The sequence below is a fragment of the Durio zibethinus genome, chromosome 26 (genome assembly GCF_047325235.1).
Source record: "Durio zibethinus cultivar Kanyao isolate XHJ-2024 chromosome 26, ASM4732523v1, whole genome shotgun sequence".
In the NCBI taxonomy this organism is placed as follows: domain Eukaryota; kingdom Viridiplantae; phylum Streptophyta; class Magnoliopsida; order Malvales; family Malvaceae; genus Durio; species Durio zibethinus.
In genome coordinates this window covers 5,820,121-5,839,065 of record NC_143187.1, presented here as the reverse complement: position 1 = coordinate 5,839,065, position 18,945 = coordinate 5,820,121, and the positions used below count along the sequence as shown (strand labels likewise).

Here is an 18,945-nt window from a genome sequence, read left to right as displayed (position 1 = left end):
GGCATATTATGCTACTTTATCTGAGTAGGGGTATTTATGAGTCTAAGTTGAATTGAGTTTAGATCAAATTCATATTTGATATTAATAGTTATATATTTATTTAGGCTCGATTTAATTTTTAATTATATATTTTATTCTGATAAACTTGGACTAAGCTTGAGCTTTAAATTTTTTTAATTTAAAATCCGGCTCAAAATTTAAAACGACTTAAAGGATTATGACTAATCTCATTTAACAGGTTTGAGTTTTTATCCAAGCATTTTCTTATGGGGACCTTTAAATTTAGACTATTGTCGACCCTTGAGGAGGTCTATTTTTCAGTGTATCTTCTAATACCCCTTACATCTGCTTCTGCTTGAATAAATTCCTGGCGACAAACTGGGGATCTTTGTGTGGGTGGCTCCCTCGTTTGCCAATGCTTGTCCCTAGGCATGCTTAGAAAATAATTCATTCGACAAAACCAGAGCAAGTCTATTGAGTTTATTTTTTCATCCCAGATTTTTGTGCGTGAGAAAGAAATTTTATAGGAACGAGGAAATTGGCATTGCCTCTGAATTTATAGTGGAGATCTATGGTGTAAACATCGTTTCCATTTTACACTTTACGAATTTACGTAGCAGGGATTATTATCTACAACTGCTTTAAATCTCTCCTCTGCCTTGATATCTGACTTCCACAACAAACAAAAGGAAACAGGCTCCCCTTTCCACCACCATCCAACACAACTGTCTTCCTCTTGAAACCTCATCTCCCAGTTGCTATCATACTTCCTCAACAATGCTCTAGCTCCTTCTATGGCATCTTCTCCGAACACTTCTCCCACAAACCCCACACCTCGCATCCTCTCACACCATTTCTCTTTCCCTTCAATCATCTCCCCTTGGTTGGTTAATTTCTTTGCTGCCTCTCCTTCCATCACTCTTCTTTCTTCGCTGCGCCCTCTGAATTCTGAACTTGTTGAGTCCAAAAACCCCCATAGGTACTCCACTCTCCGTGAGAATCCTGTTGCAAAGTCCCCACAGTTGCTGCAACTACAATCCATGTTGTTCTAGTTTAGAATCACCCCTTTTGGTTCTAAACTTCTTGGTACTTTCAACAACTCCGTTCTTTGATCAGGCCTGTTGTGATTTGGATGATGCAGTCTAAATTGCGCACAAACAATTAAGGTCTCTCCAGGTGAGTGGTCAATAATTTGTGCATTCAGGTTTTCTCATGGGTGGTTCTCGAGTCTATATATTTGTAAATTGATGTTCATAGGCTTGGCAAAACCAGGAAGTCGAGAATAGATATTGTGACCTTGTGGACCAATGGAAAATGGGGTGTCTATGATTTGATTATTTTCAGCTGTGCCTGCAACAACTGTGATGCGAACCAGAGGAGGAGGCCCTCCAGAACGACGAGTCAAGGCCTTCAGAAGCGTAGGCCATCGAACACCATGAGATACCCCAATATCAAGAATATGAAGATTACGCGTCTTACCAGGCTCTTGAGCAAGAATTTGGAGTATGGAAGCGTTTGCTATGTTATTAGGTAATGCAAACCAAGGACTAAACCCATAGAATTTGAGTAAAGATTGTTGAAAGAAATTAGGCTCAATGGAAGCAAAAGTTACAGGCCCTGCGGAAGCAGAAGAGGAGGATAGGTGGTGGGTCAGGGCTCGTAGGCCATGGTCTGCAAGTCGATGGTTAGCATCTCCGGTAGGTGAGGCGAGCTCGTTGAGAACATACAATAGATGTTGCACACGCGAAAGGTTACCGGCAGTTATGGCTGTGGCACAAGGGCTTAGCAGCCGTTCTGCCCATCTTCCTTCCTTGTTATTGCCGTTATTACAATTATTTCCTGAAGACTTGTTTGAATTTTTCTTGTTTCCAGCTGACCTTTTATTTGCCACTTCTCGGGTCCTGCTTTCCCATCCTCGCTTCCATTGATCTTAGTCCTACTGTTTTGATTCCTCTTGTGTTGATGATTCTGAGATATCCTTGGAACCAGGTCATCAGAGGGTTTCCTTCTCTTGGATGAATAGGATAGCAAGGGAGGATTAGGATTGATGGAATTAGACTGTATCAGGCCATTGATGGTAGTATTTGCAGCAGCAGCATTAGTAATTGTGGGGCGATTGATATAAGTTGCTGTAGCACCTATATTAATCAGATCTTGATCTATATCTTGATTCTGATATCACCGTTGGTAGCTATTGATGTTGCCCGTGGTGTACGGATCATCCAAGAAAGACGGAAGGAATGATACCGAACCTTCAAGCCAATCCAAGATATGATCCGGGGTTGGATTTGGTTCTGCTTCTTCAAATGTCATGATTCTTGATTGAAAACTTTGAGTTTTGAAACACAAAAAAGACAAGTTTAGAAAAGGATTTTGAGATATATGTTGTTGTTATGATCATTGACCATAGAAAAGATAGGTCAGTGCTTGTAGACTTTTGTTTTCGTTGTTGAGATTGCTAAAACATAAAGTAATGTATGGGGTAGTGATGCAGCTGTGGAAACAGACGGTAAAGAGCATATTGAAACTACTGGTCTTTTTTTTTTTTTTAAGCTTTTGTCTGTCGCAGGTCTCAAGTATTAACTTCTTCTCTTGGATGTCACCGTTGGTTAAGATCTGCAAGTGACCATTGGAGATAAGTTGTCTCCAAATTTAAGTATGCATTTGAATGAAATAAAAGATTTTTGAAATAAAATTATTTTAAAATGTATTAATTCAAAATATTAGCATTTGTAATTACATTGTTTATTGATGAATATTTTTTAAAATGAAATTTTGAATATTAAATCTCATGAGATAAAAAATAATGATAATAGAGATAAAATAAAAAAAAATTATTGAAAAAATATGTAATTTGAATGTCCGTTAGATTTATCAAAAATTAATAAATATTACTAATAACGTGAAAAAACAAAAAATAAATTTTCAAATGAGCTTTTTTATTTATAATTAAAGAAAATAATTACCTACAAAAGCATAATTAAAAATGATGTTTTGTTAAAATTTTGAAGAATTTTACAAATCTCATCTTTTGTATTAAATTTTCAAAAGAGAATTTAAATTCACTGAAACTCCTCTATCAATTTTAAGTATTTTGTCCTCTACTTTTTGAGATAGTGATTAATAAAATTTTATGAGGATATAAAGATTTTGGTTTCAAGTCAAGATCTTCTTGCTCTTTCTTCTTTGTAAAATTTATACTTTCCTTGAATCAAAAAAATTTTAAAAAATTTTTATTTTTATTTTATCTAACAAAATAATTTTATTTCAAATTTTTAAAAATAATTTAAAAATGAATTCTCTCATTGAAATCCTTTATCCAAATTCATATTTTAAGATGAGTTGAATTTGGGCTTTGAAGAGACGGTAAACTCTGGGTTGGCAATTAAAAAACGTGGGTTTATTTTTTTCTTTGGGTTTGGCTTGGCAATTCCACGTATGGTTGAAAGCTTTTCTTGTTTTTAGTCCCTAGATTTATTCGACCTCACTCACTTTTTTTTTTCTTTTCTTTCCATTCATTTGCTATAAAATTGAATTCTATGGTCAGATGTGCAGTTTCAAACCTCTTATGAGTGAATCTTATGTTTAAGAATTATGTCATTACCCTGACTATCCCTACAACAATTTTATTTTACTCAATCAAAATCTAAAAAAACAAATTTAAATAATTGATTATTTTTTGATTATCGATATGTAAATTCAATATGAATTTTTTTTCATAAAACTTGTGATCTATTTTGATTTTAAAATAAAATAAATCTCACTCTAAATTTTGCCGTATAAACAAACAAAAAAAATTTATTTTAATTTATTCAGAATCAGATTTGATGCTTTGTAATAATGGTACAGTGATTCCAATTGCAATAATGCTAGGTGAAAAAAATACAGAGATAATTTATTTGATCATACTTTAGTTTCATATGATATTTACTACCTTCAATCTTTTTTTTTTTTTTTTTACTGGCAAATATTTAAACAAGTTTACGGTGATCTAAATTTTGTTCATATAAATTCTAAGTCTTTTGTATTTAGCATCAATGGCGAGATGTCATCTTAATTGCAATAACGTGTTCCCTTAGCTCTACACATTATAAGTCCCTTCATCTCCCCTTTTTTTTTTTTTTTTTAATTTTTCATTTGCAATTGTGAATTTTTTATTTTTTATTTTTTTGGCAAAACTTCTATTTCCCCTCTTAAATTATTTTATATTGATCAAATTTCTATAATTTTGTCCATAAAAAATAGTTTTAACTTTTTTTAATTGAAAATAATGTAGTTTTTTTCCATATAAAAAGTTAAAATAAGTAAACAAAACTATAAATACATCAATTATTAAAAAAAAAAACAAAGAATGCTTTTTTATTTTGTATACATCTATATGTTTATTTGAAATAAAAAAGGACAAACAAACGAAGACAAATTAAAATGCTTTTGTTTATTATTATTATTATTTTTTTGGTATGCATCCATATGTTTATTTGAAATTAAAAAGGATAAACAAAGAAAGCCAAATTAAAATCTTGTAAAAATAAGAAGAATACCCAAAGCAAGTCGGGCTTGAGGATGATGGATGAATCTAAGCCAAGTAATAAGCCAACCTGTCAAGTCTATTCCAATCCCAGCTAGGCTTAAATTCAACATCCTTAAGCCTTGGGGGTAATTGCACCAGATTGATTTTCTTACTCAAACCAAGGTGTGCCATGAGAAGGGCGACGTGGGTTAGCAACTCCTCGCCGTGCTGAAGTTGTCTCGCATGCTCCTTCCACGAACATTGACTCGCGGCATAAGTCAGCATCTCCAGCCACACTTGAGCTATCAAATCCCATTTTTCTTGGTGATCCCATTGAAAGTTTGATACTAAAGATTGCAATTGGTAGGCAATCTGACATCCTTCAAAGAATGCCGACTTCCTCCGACTTCCCATCTGGACAAAGAATGATCGAGATTCGATGTCAATTCCAAACAACCCCCTTATAGCTTCCCTGAATCTTAACTTTTCAAGGAAAAATTTCTTTGCTTCAATGCAGGTATCATAGTGCCTTATGTTACCAATACCTTCAGGAAGCATTTCTGGACAGAGAAAGAGGAGATACATCATGTAACCGGATAAGAGCTTACTGATTTGGCACTGTGGACCAAGGCTACCTGCTCGAAAACTATGATGATCATCATGGTAAACAAGATCTGTAGCAATATGCCACAAGAGGACACCGTGGGTAAATTCTGCATCAGATACACTCCAAATAATGTCATCTGTTTTTCCTTTAAGCGCACTGTAGCCTCTCTCATCCAATAACTTTGTGAGAACTTCGAAGTCAAAATTTTCTTCTTTATATTTCCTTTGTTTTTCTATGAGATGAGAGTAGATGATTTCTTGCAAATCAGGATTCACATCCATCCAACTGGTACGGAAATACTTCTCCAAATTGTCCTCAGTGTCAAATATGTTTAACGCTGCAGCCAGCTTCAGTTTCCTAGGCTTGAGACAATAATCTAGTAGGCTGTGTTGTGCCATGGATCGAATTCCCTTGTTGGATTTAGTCAAAAGAACCAACTTAGAACCAATAGCCTTAAGATATCTGTTATTTTGACTAGTCAACCAGAGAATTCCGCGGTCAGAGCTAAGATGTAGAATGGCTGAATAAATTTCAAGAAAGATAGCTCCAACCATTAACAAGTAGGATATGCCAATGTCAACTTTCGAGTAGCCATGCTTACCAACGACGATCAAGAAGGCAATCAGTGTGGAAACGGTGAATGACAAGCAAATGCAGCGGAGAATTACTCCCTGTCGAGTTATAACTATAGGAATCTTTGTATAGAGCATATCATACAGGAAACCAAGTTCAATCTCTACAATTTTGAAGGCCTCTTCTGCTGTCACTTTGGGCATTTCAAATATGTAACTTAAATCGCTGTAAATTCTGAGCTTGAGGTCCGAAAATAGGGGCCTGAACACCTGAAATAAATGAAAAGCTCGATGAAGATACCTGTATTCGTCCTTAATTTGTCTGTGCTGTAAATATTCCTCCAGCGTCATTTTCCCATTTGAAGGCCCCTGTTGAAGGTCAACTTCAAGCTGGAAACTTCTGGTATCCGAGAACACAGACTTCCTAAACCGCATGCTACTAGCTTTGAACAGAGCCCAAACCCTCTCGCCATACTTGATAATTCCAACAATGAATATTGGAATGGCCAAAAAGGTGAGCTCGGTGACTGTTAGTGTCCAAAACTTAACATAGACATAGAGAGCCACTCCAATCTGGAAGCACAGCCCGAAGAAATGTCTAGGCCACAGCTCATTGTCCGATAAGGAGTAAGCAGTGATTGTATCTGGGCCACCAAGATGTAAGAGTAGGAATGGGGTCCAAAATATAACTAGTGGACTGGTTATTTGCTCCCTTCTGCTTCTGAGGAGAGTGCTGAGGGCAACTGTTGCCAACCAGTCTGCAAACAAGTACATCGTCCAAACAAGGAATGAGAAAAACTTTAAATCTTTCCCGCTGAATTTCCGTCGATTCCCATATCTTATCAATATAAGCTGAACGGTTAGGCTGAGCACAACCATTGTACGGAGTTCCCATTTGAGCCAAAGGGATAGCATAACCTCTGACAAGGTTTTCAGAAATGCAGCATCCTTGATCTCTATGAAGAGCAGAGCAGTTGCAACTGGAAATTCAAACATATTGAAAATAAATGATTTTAGAAATAACATGCAACAGAAATTAAATAAATGTTAGAGTTAAAAAGATTTTTGAAATAATGACCTAAATGAAACATCAATTAATTCTAGTAATTAAGAAAAGAATTAGGAAAAAAACATTGATTTGGAGTTACGCGAGCTCTGCAGAGTTCTTGTTTAATATTGATAGAAGCAGCTGATTTGCAACTTGGAATAACTGAATTTGCTCAGATATATGCAATTGCAGTTCTACTTACTTGTAACTATCATAGTGGCGGTGCTTGTTATGCAACCAACAAACACCAAAAGATGTGGAGGATGTCTTTGATGCTCAACACAAAAGCAGCTTGACCCGTCCTTTGAGACCTTGCCTGAAACTGCTTGCAATGTGATCAAATACTAATTCTACATAAATGCAACTTATAACCAATTAATTAAGCAAAAGATAGAGGAAGCAACCTGATCATTCTCTAGGTGATTGCTGGTGGAGATTTGGGTGGAAATGCAATGTTTGAGCTGTTGTTGCTGGAATTTGTACCTTAATTAAAAAAATAAAAACAAAAAGGCAATAGGGGAAAGGGGATGATAGCAACTACCAAAGATGAATATATGAAAATGCTATAAACAATTATTGGGGGGGGGGGGGTTCCAGGGAGATGGATTCATAAGAGGGAATGCAAACCTTACTTATTTGGTTTAAACTTTGGGGCAAGATATGTGATAACCCAGAATAGCTATATGCTATATTTTTCTGAAACATTAATGTAAATGGAACCAAAATTATAACAACAGTCTAGTAATAGAAATGCAGTTGAGGTCTCATAACTGTACTTATAGCTGCAAAGAGAAGGGATCTGACAATCAATGTTCATGATACATGTGGTGCAAGATTTCTCCATGTAATGAAGTAAAGAATCTCCAACGGCTCACAATCTGTTAACTTCTCTGTGACAAATTATAAAAACAATCTTCTGTCAGAAGGTTCTGCATTTCTTATACGGGATTTTACTTGCACATTTGACAAATGCAAATTAAGTAGTAGTAGCAACTTTCTTTTCAAATGTTTATCAGGAGATAAAAGAATAGTAATTTCCCAATTGGACAGATTCACTCAGCAAAAGGACTGGAAAAAATATAAATATAAAAAAATTTATATTTGATGTATTGTCAGTATATAAATTTTATACATTATCAATGAATAGGATGATATCATCTTATTAATAAAATAAATCAGATGATACTACCTCATTAATGAATAAAATTTTTAAAAATATTAATTTTTATATATTTATTTTAAAGATTGATATTTGTTCATTAATGAGATAATATTATTTGATTTAGTGACAATATATAAAATTTATACACTGATAACTTATCAAATACAAACTCATAAAAAATGGTAAAAGTGATCAATTAGCAAAGCAATAGGAGAGGGAATTGGGAAAGTTCCAAAGAAAAGCAAGGAAGAACTTTTACTTTAGTGCACATTACACTAGAATGTTGCATACGCTTGGTCTCGCCACCATGGGTATGTCCGCATTGGAGTTTCAGCAGGGATGATAGAAAGATTGAGTGGTCAAGATCATTGGACCCGGGAATAACTTAATTAACTTTAAAAGTTAATGTACTCAGGACAGCGAGAGAATAATAGCATAACTTGGATTGGCTGATAAGTAATGAATTGATGCAAAGAGTTTTATATATATGCTAAGTTGCTAACGTAAAGGGAATTAAGACTTGTAAATTATAAGCAGAACCCTTTGAAATTTCCCCTTTTTTCAGATTAGTAGAGTTTGGAACTTATTTTCCATTTTCTACGCCACAAATGGGTTTACACAGCATGCATGAGGGGCCGTTAAAACTACAAAATTGTATGTTAAAGGCAGACTTTTCCATGTGTTTTATATCTGACCACAGCCTTTAACAGCATTTTTAGACACGTAATTTATAAAGTTTTTTCCCCCTCTTAAAACTAACTCCCAAAAACAAAAAAGAGAACTTTCGTTTAATATTTTACAATGTTAACATGAGTGTCATCTCTAGCTTGGTGAAAGCTAGCTGCAGATGAATTTATAAGAATAGTGTCTCTATATGTCATGGGGTACAACAGCGTCCAGGACACCAGGTTGACCAGGAGACTCGGTTATGACTTTGGCAGTGTCTTCTTGGGTAACTCTCAGTTTGATCATTGTGCCGATTTTAGCAGCAGCTAACATTGAAATCACGATGACTGGTAAAGCGTCTGAACGACTCAAAGGATTGGCCATGTTGATCAGTATAACAATAATGCAAACCAAGGACTTAAAGATCGTTGAAAGAACTTAGGCTCAATGGAAGCAAAAGTAACAGATCCTGTGGAAGCAGAAGACAGAAGAGGAGGATAGGTTGTCAAGGCTCGCGGCCTCGTAGGCCATGGTCTGCAAGTCGATTGTTGGCATTGTTGGAGATAAAACCCCACTTAGAGCCTATGGAAGTACGTCAGAAAGTTTATATATACATATTAGATACTACTTGAACCCAAAAGCTTAAATTATTAGGTTTTTCGGATTCTTCATATATATATAAAATATTTCATTCAGATTTACTAATGATATGAGATTCTTTACTTACATGTGAACCATATTCTAACAATTTCTCCCATTCATTTGTGAGTTCTAATTAAGTCTCACCTCGACTTTCTTGTGCGATTAAGTTCTATCAACAATTCTTTTAGATCAGACAACCTCATATCTCTAGTGCACTTTTGGACCAAAGCACAGTATTCAACTTGGGTGACTAGGTTATTTCAATGCTCCGTCAAACTTATATTTTAGGTTAACTCAACTAATAGTCCACTTAAGTGTTTTGTTTTTGCATATTATTATATATTTGCTGCATTTAAGTCGAACTTTTAATACCGGTGTTCGAATATATGAGGTTGATGAACGCGGTCAATCTTCGATCTACCAACAATCTCTTTTAATATCGTTATTCGAATACATGGAGTTGATACACGTTGCCAACCTTCGATCTGCCAATAATCTTTCCCAACAATACTACTGAGACTCAAACCCGTGACTTTTGATCTTGATACCACTTATTGAGAGATAAATCACATTTGGAAGTCATGAGAGCATACAGAGAGCCCATATATATATGTTACACATCACTTGAGCTCAAAAGTTTAAGATATTAGGTTCTTGAATCTTTCATGAGTATATAAGACATCTTATTTAAATTTTTTAATGATGTGAGATTTTTTACTAATATGTGAATCATATCTCAACCGACATCCAATAGGTGAGTCAAGCTCGTTGAGAACATACAATAGGTGTTGCACATGAGTCAAGTTACCGGCGGTTATGGCTGTGGCAGAAGGGTTTAGCAACTGTTCTGCCCATCTTCCTTGTTATTGCCGTTGTGACAATTATTTCCTGAAGATTTGTTTGAATTTCTTGTTTCCAGCTGACCTTTTATTTGCCACTTCTTCGGGTCCTGCTTTTCCATCCTCGTTTCCGTTGATCTTACTGCTCTGATTCCTCTTGTGTTGATGATTCTGAGATATCCTTGGAACCAGGTCATCAGAGGGTTTCCTTCTCTTGGATGAATTGGATGGCAAGGGATTATTAGGAATGGTGGAATTAGACTGTATCAGGCTATTGTTGGTAGTATTTGCAGCAGCAGCAAAAGCAATTGTGGGGCTATTGATAGAAGTTGCAGTCGCCTATGTTAATCAGACCTTGACCTATATCTTGATTCTGATCCCACCATTGGTAGCTATTGATGTCGCCCTTGTTGTACGGATCATTCAAGAAAGATGGAAGCAATGATACTGAATCTTCAAGCCAATCCAAGATATGATCTGGGGTTCGATTTGGTTCTGCTTCTTCAAATGTCATGATTATTGATTGAAAACTTTGAGTTTTGAAACAGAGAAGAAAAAACAAGTTTAGAAAAGGATTTCGAGATTCATGTTGCTGTTGTGATCATTGACCAAAGAAAAGATAGGAAAGGACAGTGCTTGTAGACTTTTGTTTTTGTTTTTGAGATTGCTAAAACATAAAATAACGGATGAGGTAGTGATGCAGCTGTGGAAGCAGACGGTAAAGGACATATTGAAACTATTGGTGTGCTGTTTATCTGGAAGACGTGTTGTTTTTATTAAGGTTGTTGTTGTTGTTGTATATATATATATATTTTTTAATTTCTTTAAGCCTGTAACTTCTTTAAGCTTTTGTCTGTCGCAGGTCTTAGGCATTAACTTATTCTCTTAGATGTCTCGTTGGTTGAGACATGCAAATGACTATAGAGAGAAGTTGTTTCGAAATTTAAAGATGCATTTGAATGGAATAAAGGAATTTTTAAATAAAATTATTTTAAAATGCATTAGTTGAAAATATTAGCTTTATAATTGCATTGTTTTTAGATAAATATTTTTTAAAAAGAAAATTTGAATATTAAATTTGATGAAATAAAAAATAATGATAATAGAGATAGAATAAGAAAATTATTGAAAAATATGCAATTTGAATGTCATTAGATTTGTAAAAAAAATGTATAAATATTACTAATAACATGAAAAACAAAAAAAAAAAAAATTTTGAAATGAGTTTTTTTAGTTATAATTGAAAAAAATAAAAATTATGTAAAAAAGCATAATAAATATTGATATTTTATTAAAATTTTAAAAAATTTTACAAATTTCACCTCTTGAATTGAAATTTCAAAAGAAAATTTGAATCCACTAAAACCCCTCTTCCAAATTACAAGTATTTTAATAATTTTAAAATTTATTTTATCAAACAAAATAATTTTATTGTAAAAATCATTTAAAAATGAATTCTCTCTTTAAAATTCTTTATCGAAATTCATCTTTTAAGGTAAGTTGAATTTGGGCTCTGAAGTTTGAAGAGACAGCAAATTAACTCTGGTTTGGTAATTAAAAAACGTGGGTGTTTTTTTTTTTTTTTTTTGGGGGGGGGGGGGGGGGCGGTGGTGGTGGTGGCGGGGAAGTGGTTTGCCTTGGCAATGCCATGGTTGGAAGCTTTTCTTGTTTTAGTCACTAGATTTATTCGACTTCACTCACTTTTTTTTTTTATTCATTTGCTATAAAATTGAATTCTATGATCATATGTGCAATTTCAAACCTCTTATGAGTAAATCTTATGTTTAAGAATTATGTCATTACCCACCCCAATTCTCAAATAATAGGCTATCCCCCTATCCTGTTTACACAATAAATTTATTTTATACTTCTTCAAAATCTTTAAAAAATTTTTTTTAAATAATTGATTATCTTTTAATGGTCAATAAATGTAATATAAGTTTTTTATGAAACCTATGATCTACTTTGATATTAAAAGATAAAAAGATGGTTCATTCTAGATTTTGTTTTATAAAAAAACTATTTTATACTTATTCAAAATTTAAAGGAGCATACTTAAAATAAAAAATGATTTTTTGCAATAATGGTATAGTGGTTCGAATTAGACCTGGTAATTCATATTTTTGTATTATATTTGATATGTGTAATGACATGAATTATTAAAATATGAACACGATACGAATTATAAAATATGTTTAAATCATAAACATAAATATAACATATTTAATATATGGGTTATATGCAACATGATATGATTAATACGTGTATAATTAATTCGTTTAAATATGATACGAATAAATATAAATAATAAAGATATACATGAATAAACATAACTAATATGGATATACATGAATAGATATGATTAACATAAATATATACAAGAACATGATTAAAATAATAAATAATTATAAACTATCAGTCATTTATAACTTATTAAATTTGACATATTAATAATATAAAAAATACTTAAATATAAAAAAAAGTCAGTAGTCATTTAATATGTATTTAATATATATTACATAATTATATTAAATTTTAGTATCAAATTTAAAATGATAAACTATTAAAGATTAAAGAATAAAATAATAATGTATAGTACTAATATTAATATTAATATTGTATTTATATTATTAATATAAAAATAATTTTATAATAATTATTAAATGAATATCATAATTAAATATTTAAAATAATTTTTATATGATATTAAATAGCTAATTAAATATCATAATTAAAAAATTAAAAATTAAAATTAAAATAATCTTTATATGTTTATATTAAATTCAAATAAATATAAAAACTATATTAAACATGTTAAATATATTAAATGTATACTTGTATAACAAAATTAAATTAAAAGTGTTATTTTTATCATGTCACATATTTAGACGAATCAACACATATGCGACATAAATTATATCATGTCAAAATTTTTGTTAATACGAATAAACATAAAACATGTTTATTTAAAATATATATACAAATTTTTTCATATTATTTTTATATAATATTACTATATCATGTCTGAAATTATTAAATTTAATTCGAATTGTAAGGTTTAATTCGAATTGTAGTAATGCTAGATGGAAAAAATATGAAGATAATTTATTTTATGATACTTTATTTTTGTATTATATTTACTAGCTTTAATCATTTTTTTTTTTTGTAAATATTTAAACAAATGAACGATGAGTTTTCTTTTATTATTTCAGGTAAGATTTATTACGAAGTCTTAATAAAATTTTTATTTATATTTAATATTGTTTAAAGTCATTTGCATTTAAATTTGAATTTATGATTTATTCAATTTAATTGAAGAATTTGGGATCTACTTAGGTTGACATGCTTAAATTCTTTTGTTACAACTTTTTCTTATTTCAGTTTCTCAAGTTGTGGTTGCATTTACACCCTATAACTATGTAGCCGAAATTGATTTTGACTCAGATGAAAAAATGAGATGATGGAAAAAAAAAAAAAAACTACAATTATCTGAATCGTATTCGTATAAATTCCAAGTCTTCTGTACTTTGCTTCATTGAAGAGACGTCGTCGTCTTAATTGCAATTGGCTTCACACGTTGCAAGTCCCTTTATCTCTTTTTTTTTAACCTTTTATTTGCAATCGTGAATTTTCAATTTTGTTTCGTTTTTTATTATATGATTTTTTTGGCAAAATTTTCAATTCAGTCTTATTTCCCCTCTTAAACTATTTCATATTGATTAAATTTCTATAATTTTGTCTGTATAAAACAGTTTTAAGTTTTTTTGAATTGAAAATAATATAGTTTTTTCTATATAAAAAGTTAACCAAGTAAAATAAAACTATAAATACATCAATTATTAAAAAAAAAAAGAATCCTTTGGTTTTTTTTTTTTTTGGTATACATCTATATATTTATTTGAAATTAAAAAGGACAAACAAAAAAAGCCAAAATAAAATCTTGTAAAAATAAGAAGAATACCCAAAACAAGTCGGGTTTGAGGATGATGGATGAATCTAAGCCAAGTAATAAGCCAATCGGTCAAGCCTATCCCAATCCCAGCTGGGCTTGAAGGAGACATCCGTAAGTCTTTGGGGCACTGGCACCAGATTGATTTTCTTGCTCAAACCAAGGTGTGCCATGAGAAGGGCGACGTGGGTTAGCAACTCCTCGCCTTGCTGAAGTTGTCTCGCATGCTCCTTCCACGAACATTGACTCGCGGCATAAGTCAGCATCTCCAGCCACACTTCAGCAATCAGTTTCCATTTTTCTTGGTGATCCCAGTGATAGTTTGATATCAAATCTTTCAATTGGTAGGCAATACGACATCCTTCAAAGAATGCTGACTTCCTCCGACTTCCCATCTCGACAAAGAATGATCGAGATTCGATGTCAATTCCAAACAAACCCTCTATAGCTTCCTTGAATCTTAACTTTCTATGGAAAAAATTCTTTGCTTCAATGCAGGTATCCTGGTGCCTTATGTTACCAATACCTTCAGGAAGCATTGCTGGACAGAGAAAGAGAAGATACATCATGTAATCAGACAATCGCTTACTGATATCGCAATGTGGACCAAGGTTACCTGCTCGAAAACTATGATGATCATCACTGTAAACAATATCTGTAGCAATATGCCATAAGAGGACACTGTGGGTAAATTCTGCCTCAGAAACACTCCAATAAGTGTCAGGTAATTTATTGTGTTCCGCAAGCACATTGTATCCTCTCTCATCCAATAACTCTGAGAGATATTTGAAATCAAAACCATTTTCTCGATATTTCTGTCGTTTTTGTAGGAGACGAGAGTAGATGAAATTTTGCAAATCAGGATTCACATCCTCCCAACTGGTACGGAAATACTTCTCCAAATTGTCCTCAGTGTCAAATATGTTTAACACCGCAGCCAGCTTCAGTTTCCTAGGCTGGAGGCAATAATCTAGTAGGCTGTGCTGTGCCATGGATCGAATTCCTTTGTTGGGTTTAGTCAAAAGAACTAACTTGGAACCAATAGCCTTAAGATATCTGTTATTTCGACTAGTCAACCAGAGAATTCCGCGGTCAGAGCAAAGATGTAGAATGGCTGAATAAATTTCAAGAAAGATAGCTCCAACCATTAACAAGTAGGATATGCCAATGTCAACTTTCGAGTAGCCATGCTTACCAATGACGGTCAAGAAGGCAATCAGTGTGGAAACGGTGAATGACAAGCAAATGCAGCGGAGAATTACACCCTGTCGAGTTAAAACTATAGGAATCTTTGTATAGAGCTTATCATACAGGAAACTAAGTTCAATCTCCACAATTTGGAAGGCCTCTTCTGCAGTCACTTCGGGCATTTCAAATATGTAACATAAATCTTTGTAAATTCTGAGCTTGAGGTCCGAAAATAGGGGCCTGAACACCTGAAATAAATGAAAAGCTCGCTGAAGGTACCTGTATTCTTTCTTAATTTGTCTGTGATCTAAATATTCCTCCAGCTTCATCTTCCCATTTGAAAGCCCCTGTTGCAGGTCAACTTCAAGCTGGAAACTTTGGGTATCCAAGAACACAGACTTCCTAAACCGCGTGCTGCAAGCTTTGAAGAGGGCCCAAACCCTCTCTTTCATGTTCCCTTTTGAAGGCCTCTGTTGAAGGTCAAAACTTTGAGTATCCGAGAACACAGACTTCCTAAACCGCTTGCTACTAGCTTTGTAGAGAGCCCAAACCCTCTCCCCGTACTTGATAATTCCAACGATGAATATTGGAATGGCCAAAAAGGTGAGCTTAGTAACTGTTAGCGTCCAAAACTTGACATAGACATAGATAGCCACTCCAATCTGGAAGCACAGCCCGAAGAAATGTCTAGGCCACAGCTCATTGTCCGATAAGGAGTAAGCAGTGATTGTATCTGGGCCACCAAGATGCAAGAGTAAGAATGGGGTCCAAAATATAACTAGTGGACTGGTTATTTGCTCCCTTCTGCTTCTGAGGAGAGTGCTGAGGGCAACTGTTGCCAACCAGGTTGCAAACAGGTACATCGTCCAAACAAGGAATGACAAAAGCTTTATATCTTTCCCGCTGAATTTCCGTCGATTCCCATATCTTATCAGTATAAGCTGAACGGTTAGGCTGAGTACAACCATTGCACGGAGTTCCCATTTGACAAAAAGGGATAGCATAGCCTCTGACAAGGTTTTCAGAAATGCAGCATCCTTGATCTCTACGAAGAGCAGAGCAGTTGCTACTGGAAAGTCAAACATGTTCTAATTAAATGATTTTAGAAAAAACATGCAACAGAATTTAAATAAATGTTAAAGTTAAAAGGATTTTTGAAATAAGAACCTAAATAAAACAGCAATTAATTCTAGTAATTGACAAAAGAATTGGCTAAAAAGCATTGATTTGGAATTAAGCGGGTTCTGCAGAGTTCTTGTCTAATAGTGCTAGAAGCAGCTGATTTGTAACTTGGAATAACTGAATTTGCTTAGATAGATGCAATTGCAGTTCTACTTACTTGTAACTATCATAGCGGCGGGGCTTGTTATGCGACCAACAAACACCAAAAGATGTGGAAGATGTCTCTGATTCTCAACACAAAGGCAGCTTGACCCGCCCTTTGAGACCTTGCCAGAAACTGCTTGCAATGTGACCAATTACTAATTCTGCATAAATGCAACTTATAACTAATTAATTAAGCAAAAAATAGAGAAAGCAACCTGATCTTACTCTAGGTGATTGCTGGTGGCAATTTGGGTGGAAATGCAATGCTTTCGTTGTTGTTGCAGGAATTTGTACCTTATTTAAAAAATAAAAAATAAAAAAGGCAATAGGGGATAAGGGATGATAGCAACTGCCAAAGATGAATATATGAAAATGCTATAAACAGTTATAGCTATATACCATAAGAGGGATGGATCCATAAGAGGGAATGCAAAGCTTACTTGGTCATAAACTTTGGGGCAAGATATGTGATAACCAAGAATAGCTATATACTATATTTTTCTGAAACATTAATGTAAATGGGACCAAAATTATAACAACTGTTCTAGTAATAGAAATGCAGTTGAGGTCTCATAACTGTATTTATAGCTGCAAAGAGAAGGGAGCGGACAATCAATGTTCATGATACATGTGGTGCAAGATTTCTCCATGCAATGAAGTAAAGAATCTCCGACAGCTTACAATCTGTTAACTTTTCTGTGACAGATTACAAAAACAATCTTCTGTCAGAAAGTTCTGAATTTTTTATACGGGATTTTACTTGAACATTTGACAAATGCAAATTAAGTAGTGGTAGCAACTTTCTTTTCAAGTGTTTTCCAGGAGATAAAGAATAGCAATTTCCCAATGGGCAAGTTCACTCAGCAAAAGAACCCGAATATATATATATATATAAAACCAATTAGCAAAGCAATAGGAGAGGGAATTGGGAAAATACCAAAGAGAAGAAATGTGATTCTTCTGCATTAGTGCACATTACACTAGAATGTTGTATAGAAAACCATACTAGTCCAAAAATATCGTATATGTGGGGTATCGCCACCATGGGTGTGCATGCGTTGGAGTTTTTCAGCAGGGATAATACAAAGATTGAGTAGTCAAGGATCATTAGACCGGGGAATAACTGATTAACTTTAAAAGTTAATGTACTGAGGACAGCAAGAGAACAATAACATAACTTGGATTGGCCGATAAGCAATGAATTGATGCAAAGAGTTTTACACATATGCTAACATAAAGGGAATGAAGACTTGCAAATTATAAGCAGAACCCCTTTGAAGGTTCCCCTTTTTTCAGATTAGTAGCGTTTCATGCTTATTTTCCATGTTCGACGCCACAAATGGGTTTACACGGCATGCATGAAGTGCTGTTAAAACTTCAAAAAATATTGTTGTATGGTATAAGCAGCACTTTTCAATGTGTTATCTATTTGACCATAGCCTTTTCTCTTTAACAGCATTTTTAGACACACAACAGTAGGCAAATATGCTTTTATTTACAAAGTTCTTTTTTCCCTTAAAACTAACTCCCAAGAACAAAAAAGAGAACTTTCATGTAATATTTTACAAAGTTAACATGAATGTCTTATCTAGTTTGGTGAAAGCTGCAGATGAATTTATAAGAATAGTGTTTATATATGCTATCAACAACTAACCAAGTAGAGAACTTTCTTTCCTTTTCTATTCTATGCCTCGGTTGACATCCCCTTGCTAATGCGAGAACCACGTTTAGAAAACAAACAAGTCATTTGCTAAATTCTTTATTCAGAAATTTAACGCCAAAATTAAGTCAGAGGAAGGTAATATTGATATAAATATCTGTGCATATGTATGTATTAGTGATAAGTTCAGAATTTTTTTTTATAATATATATATAAAACACCATTGTTGATGGATTTGCTAATTTTATCAATAGAAAGAAAATTTTAAAAAAAAAATAGAGGTATCCAACCAAAAATTTTCTTTAAATTTTTTATTTTCCAATTTTTAGGGATTTTTAGAAAAAATTTTGAGAGTGTCAAGTAAAAAGTTCTCTTTTAAGTTTTCTTTAAATCAAAGCATTTGATTTAATAACTTTTTTTTTTTCAAGTAGTTGAAGAAATACGAATTTTAAAACAAAATGCAATTTTTATTAAAAAGATGAAAAAATATTTTTCAAAATTTAACGAAACAATATTTTTAAAATAGAAAATACAATCTTTATTTAAAAAGACTATATTTTAATACTATAAATGTCATTTATTATTCATGTATTATCAAACACAATATAATAAAAAATTTTATCAAGTAATCTTATATTTTTGTAAACTAAACACAAAAATTTTACCTTTCCTAAATCAATAAAAACTTTGAAATCACAAATTTTCTTTTAATGTCACTTTTACCTAAATTATTTTTTCTCTCAAAATTTAAAAATTTATGAACCAAAACCCTTGAC

At 33.1% G+C, this 18,945-nt stretch overlaps 2 protein-coding genes and 1 pseudogene across 2 annotated transcripts; all 3 read right to left on the bottom strand.

The window, feature by feature from the left end:
• Positions 1-477: 477 nt before the first annotated feature.
• Positions 478-2,669, bottom strand: LOC111318621 (protein NODULATION SIGNALING PATHWAY 1-like; annotated as a pseudogene).
• A 1,564-nt stretch (positions 2,670-4,233) lies between these two features.
• Positions 4,234-7,469, bottom strand: LOC111274182 (uncharacterized). Its single transcript, XM_089755371.1, has 4 exons — positions 7,365-7,469; positions 7,142-7,220; positions 6,940-7,059; positions 4,234-6,669 (listed from the first exon to the last, which is right to left on the bottom strand). Exons 3-4 carry the CDS (start codon positions 6,950-6,952, stop codon positions 4,577-4,579), a joined length of 2,106 nt encoding a protein of 701 aa, XP_089611497.1. The 5' UTR covers positions 6,953-7,059; positions 7,142-7,220; positions 7,365-7,469; the 3' UTR covers positions 4,234-4,576.
• A 6,409-nt stretch (positions 7,470-13,878) lies between these two features.
• LOC111274181 (uncharacterized) lies at positions 13,879-16,415 on the bottom strand. The gene has a single exon (XM_022858812.2). The coding sequence runs from the start codon at positions 16,266-16,268 to the stop codon at positions 14,043-14,045; it is 2,226 nt and encodes a 741-aa protein (XP_022714547.2). The 5' UTR covers positions 16,269-16,415; the 3' UTR covers positions 13,879-14,042.
• Between the last annotated feature and the right edge of the window lie 2,530 nt (positions 16,416-18,945).